At 44.3% G+C, this 11,746-nt stretch overlaps 1 protein-coding gene across 1 annotated transcript in view; it reads right to left on the reverse strand.

Moving 5' to 3' along the window:
- ZNF808 (zinc finger protein 808) overlaps nucleotides 1-11,746 on the reverse strand; it is a 46,292-nt gene that overhangs the window by 8,588 nt on the left and 25,958 nt on the right. The window contains exons 5-6 of the mRNA XM_011966040.1: nucleotides 8,842-8,968; nucleotides 3,067-4,706 (exon numbers count right to left, since the gene is read on the reverse strand). Coding sequence (XP_011821430.1) covers nucleotides 3,067-4,706; nucleotides 8,842-8,968 — 1,767 coding nt within the window. The remainder of the gene's footprint in view (nucleotides 1-3,066; nucleotides 4,707-8,841; nucleotides 8,969-11,746) is intronic.

Consider the following 11,746-nt stretch of genomic DNA (forward strand, 5'->3'; position numbering starts at 1 on the left):
TGAAGAGACCACCAAACAGGCTTTGTGTGAGCAATAAAGCTTTTTAATCACCTGGGTGCAGGCGGGCTGAGTCCGAAAAGAGAGTCAGCGAAGGGAGATAAGGGTGGGACCATTTTATAGGATTTGGGTAGGTAGAGGAAAATTATAGTCAAAGGAGGTTGTTCTGTGGTGGGCAGGAGTGGTGGGGGTCACAAGGTGCTCAGTGGGGGAGCTTTTGAGCCAGGATGAGCCAGGAAAAGGAATTTCAGAAGGTAATGTCATCACTTAAGGAAAGGACTGGCCATTTTCACTTTTTTTTGTGGTGGAATGTCATCAGCTAAGGCAGGGACAGGGCATTTGCACTTCTTTTGTGATTCTTCAGTTACTTCAGGCCATCTGGGCGTATACATGCAAGTCACAGGGGATGCAATGGCTTGGCTTGGGCTCAGAGGCCTGACAATTATTAATTATAGAGTTTATTTGAACGCAAAGCATGAGAATAGCCACCTGGAAACCTCAACTCCAAATGAATGGGGTCAGTGTTCCGAAGTAGAGACATTAATGTTTCACACAGATAAGGAAAGATGAGAAGCTTTAGCAGAATCACCACTTTTTCCATTCAAGTCCAATGCATAGGTTGCAGTAGCTTGATTGGTGACAGACTGATACACTTCAAGGAAAGTTACATTATCACTCTGTAAGAAGGGACAATGATGCCAGGAGGTCTTATCTCTGGGACTGCTTAGCTTTCTTATTTACATGAAAAAATTTTTAATTGATATTAGGAAACTCAATTGTATAGCACATTTTGTTTTGTTTTGTTTTGTTTTGGTACGGAGTCCTGCTCTGTTGCCCAGGCTACAGTACAGTGGCACGATCTCGGCTAACTACAACCTCCACGTCCTGGATTCAAGCAGTTCTCCTGCCTCAGCCTCCCAAGTAGCTGAAAATACAGGCGTGCACCACCATGCCCAGCTAATGGCTTTGTGTTTTCAGTAGAGACGGGGTTTCCCCATGTTGGCCAGGCTGGTTTATAATTCCTGACATCAGGTGATCCGCCCACCTCAGTCTCCCAAAGTGCTGGGATTACAGGTGTGAGCCACCGTGCCTGGTCAGGAAAACATGTAGAAGTTGAGCCTGCATGCCACTGGACTCAGGTTGCATGACCATGTTCCTCTCAAGGCTCAGAATTATTTAAAAGTCTGTAGCTTTACATTTAAAATATTTGATGTTTGAAATATTTAATTTCCTACTGACAGTCCGAGTGACCTCGGACTGAAGCCTTTGCCATACTGATGACATCTGTAAGATTTCTGTACAGTATGGATTCTCTGATGACTAATGAGGTGTGAACATGAAGTTAACGCTTTGCCACAATCACCACAGTTGTGAGCTTTCTCTTCTGTATGAATTCTCCTGTTTTGCATAGGATGAAGTTTGACTGAAGACCCTGCCACAGTCATGACATTTGTAAGGTTTCTCAGCGGTATGAGGTTACTGATGAACTGCAATGTATGAACTGTGTCTGAAAAATTTGCCACGTTTATTACACTTGTAAGATCTCTCTTCATTATGGGTTGTCCAATGATTTGCAATGGTTGTAGCATTACTGAAGACTTTGTGACAAACATCATGAGAGGTGACAGTGCACTAGCAGCCCTCACTCTCGGCGCCTCCTCAGCCTATGTCCACTCTGGTAGTACTTGAGGAGTCCTTCAGCCCGCCACTGCACTGTGGGAGCGCCTTCTGGGCTGGCTGAGGCTGGAGCCAGCTCCCTCTGCTTGTGGGGAGGTGTGGAGTGAGAGGCACAGGTGGGAACTGGGGCAGTGCACGGCGCTCACAGAGAGTTCCAGGTGGGCATGGGCTTGGCGGGCCCCACACTTGGAGCGGGCATCTGGCACCGCCAGCCCCGGGCAGTGAGGGACTTAGCACCCGGGCCAGGAGCTGAGGAGGGTGCGCCAGGTCCCCCAGTACTGCCAGCCCAACTACGCCATGCTTGAATTCTCACGAGGCCTCAGTGCTTCCCCACGGGGCAGGGCTCAGGATCTACAGCCCACCATGCCTGAGCCCAATCCCGCCCTGTGGGCTCCCGCGTGGACCGAGCCTCCCCGAGAGGCACTGCCCCCTGCTCCATGGCTCCGAGTCCCATCGACCACCCAAGGGCTGAAGAGTGTGGACATGCGGGACTGACGGACAGCTCTGCCTGCGACCCCAGCGCAACATCAACTAGGCAAAGCCCGCTGGGCTCCTGAGTCGGGTGGGGACTTGGAGAACTTTATGTCTAGCTAGAAGATTGTATATGCTCCAATCAATACTCTGTGTCTAGCTCAGTGTTTGTGGATGCACCAATCAGCACTCTGTATCTAGCTAATCTAGTGGAGACTTGGAGAACTTTTCTGTCTAGTACTCTGTGTCTAGCTAAAGGATTGTAAACGCACCAATCAGCACTCTGTATCTAGCTAAAGGTTTATTAACACACCAATCAGCACCCTGTAAAAATGGATCAATCAGCTCTCTGTAAAGTGGGCCAATAAGCGCTCTGTAAAATGGACCAATCAGTATGATGTGGGAGGGGTCAAATAAGGGAATAATAGCAGGCTGCCCCAGCCAGCAGTAGTATCCTGCTCGGGTCCCCTTCCACACTGTGGAAGCTTTGTTCTTTCACTCTTTACAATAAATCTTGCTGCTGCTCACTCTTTGGGTCCACGCTGCCTTTATGAGCTATAACACTCATTGCAAAGGTCTGAAGCTTCACTCCTGAAGTCAGTGAGACCATGCACCCACCAGAAGAAAGAAACTGTGGACAAATCCGAACATCTGAAAGCACAGACTTCGGATACACCATCTTTAAGTACTGTAACACTCACCGCGAGGATCCGTGGCTTCATTCTTGAACTCAGTGAGACCAAGAACCCACCAATTCCGGACACAACTACATTAGTCAACTTTCCCTAAACCATGAATTGCCTGATGGTGAATAAGCACTGACTGTTCACTAAAGGCTTTGCCACACTCACTACACTTAAAAAGTTTCTCTCCAGTGTGAATTCTACTATGCCTTTTAAGGTGTGATTTGCGACTGAAAACTTTGTCACATGCTTCACATTTGTAAGGTTTCTCTCCAGTATGAATTCTATGATGACTTGAAAGGTGTGACTGTCGATTAAAAACCTTCCCACATTCATTACACTTGTAAGGTTTCTCTGCAGTGTGAATTGTAGTGTGTCTTGCCAGGAGTGAATTACGCACAAAAGCCTTGTCACAAACCGTACATTTGTAAGATTTCTCTCCGTTATGAAGTCTACGATGGCATACAAGGGATGACCAGTGACGGAAGGTATTTCCACACTCATTACACTTGTAAGGTTTCTCACCACTATGAAGTCTACGATGGCATAGAAGGGATGCCTTCTGGCTGAAGGTCTTGCCGCACTCATTACACTTGTAAGGTTTCTCACCACTATGAAGTCTACGATGGCATACAAGGTATGACCTGTGACTGAAGGTCTTTCCACACTCATTACACTTGTAAGGTTTCTCACCACTATGAACTCTACGATGGCATACAAGGTATGACATGTGAATGAAGGTCTTGCCACACACATTACACTTGTAAGTTTTCTCTCTAGTGTGAATTCTTCTATGTCGTGCCAGCTGTGAATTACACGTGAAAGCTGTGTCACAAACCTTACATTTGTATGGTTTCTCTCCAGTGTGAATTCTCTGATGTATCTCAAGGGTTGATTTCTGACTGAAAACTTTGTCACATTCTTCACATTTGTAAGGTTTCTCTCCAGTATGAAGTCTATGATGACGTGCAAGGTTTGATTGTTGGTTAAAAGCCTTGCCACACTCATTACACTTGTAAGGTTTCTCTCCACTATGAATTCTAGTATGGTTTGCCAGGTAGGAATGACACGTGAAAGCCTTGTCACAAACTTTACATTTGTAAGGCTTCTCTCCAGTATGAAGTCTATGATGACGTGAAAGGTGTGATTGTTGATTAAAAGTCTTGCCACATTCATTACACTTGTAAGGTTTCTCTCCACTATGAATTGCCTTATGAATTACAAGGGCTGAATTATGACCAAAGATCTTGCCACACTCAATACACTTGTAAGGTTTTACTCCATCACATTTATATTGTTTGTCTCCTAAATGGATTATCTGGTGTTTCCTTAAGACTGAGCTACAATTAAAGGCTTTATCACTCTCATTACATTGGAAAGATGTTTCTCTCATGTGTACTTTCTGTTTTTGCGCGAGTAGTGAAGAATTTGGGGAATTACTCTCATAGTTATTAGAAATATGGATTTGGGGCCTACAAGAAATTCTTTGGAATGCTGAAAGTGAGGGAGCATCATTGGTAGACTTCTCAAGTTGATTAGCAATTATACCTTTGATCTGAAATAAGTGGAGTTGAGGCAGATGCGAATGAAAGTATGATCCAAGCTGATCATTAATAGGCTTGTTTCCAGCTTGCCTTTGATCATATCGGTCTGTACTCCCAGTCAACATTTTAATTTTTGTCATGGGTGCTTCATGGCCATTTCTTTCATCTTCTTGACACTGAAAATCAATATCATGAATTTCTTTCTCAATATCCTGGAAGCAAAAATCTCCAATGTGATGACTTTCATGTCTTTGCAATGTCCCTGTGTGGAACACTTCCGTATTGCCCTGCCCTGTTGACAAGATCTCCTTCATCATGCATTTGGAAGAGATATCTACAAAATATAAACACCAATAGGTTTCTAATTAACTACAGATGGTAAATCATACTGAAGTGTGTAAATGTGACACTTCAGTATGACATTTCATATTTATATGAAGAAGGCTCTCACCAAGAACCAATCTAGCTGACATCTTGCTCTTGGATTTTCCACTTTCCAGATTCATGAGAAATAAATTGCTATGTCTTAAGCTTTCCAGTTTAAGCTATTTCTTTTTTTGTCTGTTTTTGAGATCGAGTAATGCTTCATCACCCAGGCTGGAGTGTAGTGGCACGATTCTCCTCCCTAAAGAGATTCTCATGCCTCAGCCTCTTGAGTAGCAGGAACTACAGACACATGCACCATGCCTGACTAATTTGTTTTTGTTGTTGTTGTTTTTTTTCTTTTTTTTGGGAAATGGAATCTAACTCTGTCACCCAGGCTGGAGTGCAGTGGCACGATCATGGTTCACTGCAACATCCACCTCCCAGGTTCCAGTGATTCTTCTGTCTCAGTCTCACAAGAAGCTGGGATTACAGGTGCATACCAACACACCCAGCTAATTTTTGTATTTTTACTACAGACGGGGTTTCACCATGTTGGCCAGGCTGGTCTTGAACTTCTGACCTCAGGTGATCCGCCTGTCTCGGCCTTCCAAAATTTTGGGATTATAGGCATGAACCATCATGCCCATCCAATTTCTTTTAATTTAGTAGATTCAAGATTTCATTATGTTTGCCTGACTGGTCTCAAACTCCTGACCTCAAGACATCTACCCACCTCAGCCTTTCAAAGTGCTGGAATTAGAGGCGAAAGTCACTGCAGCTGGCCAGTCTAAGCTATTTCTGACAGAACAGTGAGATGAGTGAGACAGGAAAATGGACATCTCATCATCAACATCACTGAAGGCTGACAAATTTTACTAAACAAAGGAAGTTGAGACTGTAGTATAAAATGTATATGAAGTCATCTAATAGTATTCACTTGTTTTAAAAAGCAGGTGAACGAAATCACCTGAGGTTGGGAGTTCGAGACCAGCCTGACTAATATAGAGAAACCCCCTCTCTCCTAAAAATACAAAAATTAGCCAGGTTTGTGCCAGGCATAATCCCAAATACTTAGGAGCCTGAGGCAGGACAATCATTTGAACCCAGGAAGTGGAGGTTGCGGTGAGCCGAGATTGCACCATTGCACTCCAGCCTGGGCAAGTAAAGGGAAGCTCCATTAAAAGAAAAAAAAAAGAGGCCGGGTACAGTGGCTGATGCCGGTAATCTCAGCACTTTGGGAGGCTGAGATAGACAGATCATTGAGGTCAGGAAATCGAGACAAGCCTAGCCAACATGGGGAAAATTCATCTGTACTAAAAATACAAAATTAGCCAGTGTGGTAGCACATGCCTGTAATCCCAGCTACTTGGCAGGCTAAGGCAGGAGAATCACTTGAACCCGGGAGGTGGAGGTTATAGTGAACTGAGATTCTGCCATTGAACTTCAGCCTGGGCAGCAGGAGCAAAACTCCATCTCAAAGAAAAAAAAAAAAACAAAAACCCTCGAGGCAAATTAACATAATTTCTCAAATAACGACAGCAGACCCACAGTGTTCATGTACATGATCCCAATTTGCACATACGGTAAGTGAGGGACAAGACTTGATCCTGGACCTGAAGGATCCCATGACATCTACTTAGGCACAATAGTCAGCCCAGGCATTACAGGAAATGACTGCACACAGAAAATACAAGCAGAACAGAAAGAAGTACACCAAGGGGGATACAAGGGCTGAGCTGGGACAAAAGGGCTGAGCTGTGCTACTTACAGTGGTGCCAAGTCATCCCTCATGGATCATGTGCTGAGTCATCATGCCCTGCACACATTGATTCAGGCAGCCTCCTATAATTTTGTCCAGTGGATGAACAAGGTCTTGACTTACTCAGTGAGAGTAGTGTTGGAGGCGAGGGGCTCACGGGGAAATTGGGGTGTTCAGCATTACAAAATCAATAGACTGGAAAGAAACTGTATTTGCATCCAGATCAATGTATCATGTGAGGCAAGGCCAGGAAAGGAAGGGTAAGTGTGGAAGGCAGGAAGTAATTGGCACGTAGGAGCAAACTTTGTGCGTGCACATCTGTGGGAATAGAATTCCACTAGGATAGACCAAATCTTGAGCTTGGAGGAAAGTGGAACTAATTTAGCAATGGTAAAATATTGACCCAAGGTTAACTATGCAAATTACAATATGGGCAAGGGACAAGAATGAACGAGATCCAAACAAGCAGCAGTATGGTGGCCTGAGGTGAAAGCAGTTTTACATCTATTAAGTTAAATGCCTCTGATTCCTAGTTTCAAGAATATACTCAACAAAATCCCTTGTGTAGATTCCAGAAATACATACACATACACACACACACACACACACACACACACACACACAAAACAAGTAAACTATGAAGAGTACAATAGAGCAATGCAGGAGACCACGGGGGTGAACAAGGATCCTCTGGCTGAGTAGGTAGAGATGTGTTTGTGAAAACAGAGCCAGGCTGAGTGAAGTGGCTCATGTCTGTAATCCTAGCACATTGGGAGGACGAGAGGGTGAATCACGAGGTCAGGAGTTTGAGATCAGCCAGGCCAGCATGGTGAAACACTGTCTCTACTAAAAAAATACAAAACATTAGCCGGGCATGGTGGTGCACATCTGTAATCCCAGTTACTCAGAAGGCTCAGGTAGGAGATTGCTTGACCTGGGAGGCAGAGGTCGCAGTGAGCTGAGATTGCATCACTGCACTCTAGCCTGGGTGACAGAGCAATACACCATCTTAAAAAAAAAGAAACTATACCTTTAAAAAAATGTGGTTTCACCATGTCGGCCAAGCTGGTCTCAAACTCCTGACCTCAGGTGATTCACCCACCTCAGCCTTCCAATGGGCTGGGATTACAGACATGAGCCAACGCACCCAGCCTGGCAGTATTATTTATAATAGCCCATCAACAGATAAATATATGAGGAAAATGTGGTACACACATAAAATGGAATAGTATTCAGCGTTAAAAACAAACTCGGATAGGCAGAGGCTCATGCCTGTAATCCCAGCACTTTGGGAATCCAAGGCAACCGAATCACATCAGACGAGGCTATCAAAACCAGCCTGGCCAACATGGCGAAACCACCATCTGGAATAGAACCACCAAAAATTAGTCGAGTGTGGTGACACATGCCTGTAATCCCAGCCACTCAAGAGGCTGAGGCAGGAGAATCACTTCAACCCAAAAGGTGGAGGTTGCAGTGAGCCAAGATCACACCACGGCACTCAAGAGACTCTGACTCAAAACAAACGAACAAACAAACAAAAAAAACCATAGAAACGAGCAACTTGAAAGCCACTGTGTATCTTAAGGAAATGACAGTAGAATTAAACTATGGAAACCTCATTCAATCTCACAACCTCCCTCAACAACATTGATGAAAACCATATCTGCTACAGGGTTGATCCTACAAAAAACTGAACACAGGTTTTCTTGTTAAAAATGAACAATGACACATATTGGTATGAAAATGTGAAATGAGCAAGAGTTCCGTGAAGAGCCTCATACATATGAGGCTGTGAGCCTGAATGACGTCCTTGCTGGGAGGAATTTCAACACCACTGACTGCTACTTAGAGAACATGATCATTAGTTTATGAGATGAACATTGTCACAGTGCCAGTGAGAGATGCTTCTGTGATGCTCCTCAAAAACCAGAATGAGCTGGGCACGGTGGCTCATGCCTGTAAACCCAGCAGTTTTGGAAGCCAAGGTGGGTGGATCATCTGATGTCAGGAGTTACATATGAGCCTGACCAACATGGAGAAACCCTGTCTCTACTAAAAATACAAAATTAGGTGGGCATGGTGGCACATGCCTGTAATCCCAGCTATTTGGGAGGCTGAGGCAGGAGAATCGCTTGAACCTGGAAGGCGTAGGTTATGGTGAGCCAAGATCACACCATTGCACTCCAGCTTGGACAACAAGAGTGAAACGCCACCTCAAAAAACAAAAACAAAAACAAAAACAAACATGTATGGGGCAAAATCACAAAAGAGAATACAAAACCAGGAAGAGCCAAGATAGACAACAGCAGACTCCTCAGGCCTACAGGGACATTTTCCTCACCCACAGACTCCAGGTTCCTGTAGTTCTCCAACATCACTTCCCTGTATAAAGCCCTCTGCGCAGGGTTCAGGCATTTCCACTCTGCCAATGAGAATTCTATAGCCACATCCCTGAAAGTCACGCGTCCCTAAAATGAAACACACATTTCAACAAAACATTATGGAGGAGTTATCACCTTCACAGGAAATGAGAAAAGAGAAAATAAGTATGTATTTGATCAAAGACCATGTTCTGACAAAACCAAGTTAAGGTATTTTTGAATATTTTTTCCCTGTAGTTGCATTTTATTATACTTTTCCTTGAAAGATGTTAAGATCCCATCAGTCATTAGGGAAGTCTGGATTTTATGGACAATATAAAAACTATATAAATAAAAAGGAAACACAGGGTCAGGCGTGGTGGTTCATGACTGTAATCCCAACACTTCAGAAGGCCAACACAGACAGATTATTTGAGGTCCAGAGTTCAAGACCAGCATGGCCAACGTGGTGAAAACTTGTCTCTACTAAAAATATAAAAATTAGCCGGGCATGGTGGCAGGCACCTGTTATCCCAGCTACATAGGAAGCTAAGGCAGGAGAATCACTTGAACCCAGGAGATGGAGGCTGCAGTGAGCCAACTGTGCACCACTGTACTCCATCCTGGGCAACAGACTGATACTCCATCTGAAAAAAAAAAAAAGCAGTGATGGGCAGTGGCTCTCGCCTGTAATCCCAGCACTTTGGGAGACCAAGGCAGGCAAATAATGTGGTCGAGAGATTGACACCATCATGGCCAACATGACAAAACTACGTCTCTACTAAAAATACAAAAAATTAGCTGAGTGTCATGTTGTGGGTCTGCACTCCCAGCTACTCAAGAGGCTGAGGCAGGAGCATCGCTTGAATCTGGGAGGCAGAGGTTGCAGTGAGCCGAGATCGCACCACTGCACTTTAGCCTGACAACAGAGAAAGACTCCATCTCAAAAAAAAAAAAAAAAAAAAAACACAGAGTTTTCTCTACAGATATGTCAGATATTACGTTCCACATACAGGTGACATTTAGTCTCTAGGTGAGCTAAAATACAAGTGCTGTTTCAGAGAGGACAAAGTGCAATGTCTTTGAAAGAAAAGTATGAATCTAAAAACTATCATGATTGGTCAGGCACAGTGGCTCATGCCTGTAATCCCAGCACTTTGCGAGGCTGAGGTAGGTGGATCATGAGGTCAGGAGTTCGAGACCAGTCGGGGAACATGCTGAAAACTCTTCTCTACTAAAAATACAAAAATTAGCTGGGCGTGGTGGTGGGTGTCTGTAATCCCCGACATTCAGGAGGCTGAGGCCAGAGAATTGCTTGAAACCAGGAGGCAGAGGTTGCAGTGAGCCAGTATCATGCCACTGCACTTCAGCCTGGGTGACAGAGCAATACTCCATCTCCAAGAAAAAAAAAAAAAAAAAACTGTCATGATCACAGCAATAGCCATGACTAACATTTTTGAATGCTTCACATGTGCTACACACTGTTCTAAGTGCTTCCCGTGTCTTAGGCCACAAAATAACATACTATATCATGAAGCAAGATCTGTACTTGGGGACAGCTGCATCACACACACTCTAGGAAGCTTGCCACAAATCAAATAGCTAAAAATATCAACACGAGCACCCGAATCCAGATGTCTGGGATTCACATGTGAACATAAACACCTAAGTAACAGACACAGCTTTAAACTAAACTGACACTGACACAAGTCTATCCAGTGGAGAGAATGTGATAAAGGTCCAAGGGTAAGAACATGGAGCATCCTACAAGGTCACTGAATGGACACACACAGGCATGCATATAATCCTTCACGATACTTCTTATTTTATTTTTTTCCCAGACGGAGTCTCACTCTATTGCACAGGCTGGAGTGCAGTGGCACAATGTCTCAGCTCACCGCAACCTGTGCCACCCAGGTTCAAGCCATTCTCTGGCCTCAGCCTCCCCAGTAGCTGGGGTGTGAGGTACCTGCCACTGTGTCCATCTAATTTTTGTTTATTTAGTAGCAACGGGGTTTCACCATCTTAGCCAGGCTGGTCTTGAACTCCTGACATCTTGATCTATCCACCTCAGCCTCCCAAAGTGCTGGGATTAAAGGCGTGAGCCACCAAGCCTGGCCTCTTCTTACTATTAACTCATTATGATGATAGTTGACAACAATGAAAAATACTTAAAATCATTACAATTATTATAAAAAATAAAACTTATTGCAAATGTGTTTCCTACATAAACCATGGGCTTATCCATCCATGTGTTCATACACACACAGCATGCCATTATACCCGTGGCACTTCTAATCCCAGCTACCCGAGAGGCTGAGGCAAAAGAATCACTGTAATCCAGGAGTCAGAGGCTACAGGGAAACGAAATCACACCACTGCACTCCAGTCTGGGCGAAAGAATGAGAGTCAATTCAAAAAAATAAATAAATAAAATAAAATAAAATCAATGATATAATAAAGCATCCTGTACCACTGATGCCTATCTCCACTTCCCATTCCACCATGAGTCATTAAAAGTGCAGAGTTTGGCCAAGCACGGTGGCTCAGGCCTATAATCCCAGCACTTTGGGAGGCCGAGCTGGAAGAATCACAAGATCAGGAGTTCAGCCAGCCTGACCAATATGGTGAAACTCCATCTCTACTAAAAGTACAAAAAAAAAAGACTGGGCACGGTGGCTCATGCCTGTAATCCCAACACTTTAGGAGACCGAGGCAGGCGGATCATGAGGTCAGGAGATCTAGACCATCACGGCTAACACGGTAAAACCCTGTCTCTATTAAAAATTTTTTTAAAATTAGCCAGGAGTGGTGGTGGGCACCTGTAGTCCCAGCTACTCAGGAGGCTGAGGCAGGAGAATGGCATGAACCCGGGAGGCAGAGTTT

Source organism: Mandrillus leucophaeus, unplaced genomic scaffold (genome assembly GCF_000951045.1).
Source record: "Mandrillus leucophaeus isolate KB7577 unplaced genomic scaffold, Mleu.le_1.0 Scaffold74, whole genome shotgun sequence".
NCBI lineage: Eukaryota > Metazoa > Chordata > Mammalia > Primates > Cercopithecidae > Mandrillus > Mandrillus leucophaeus.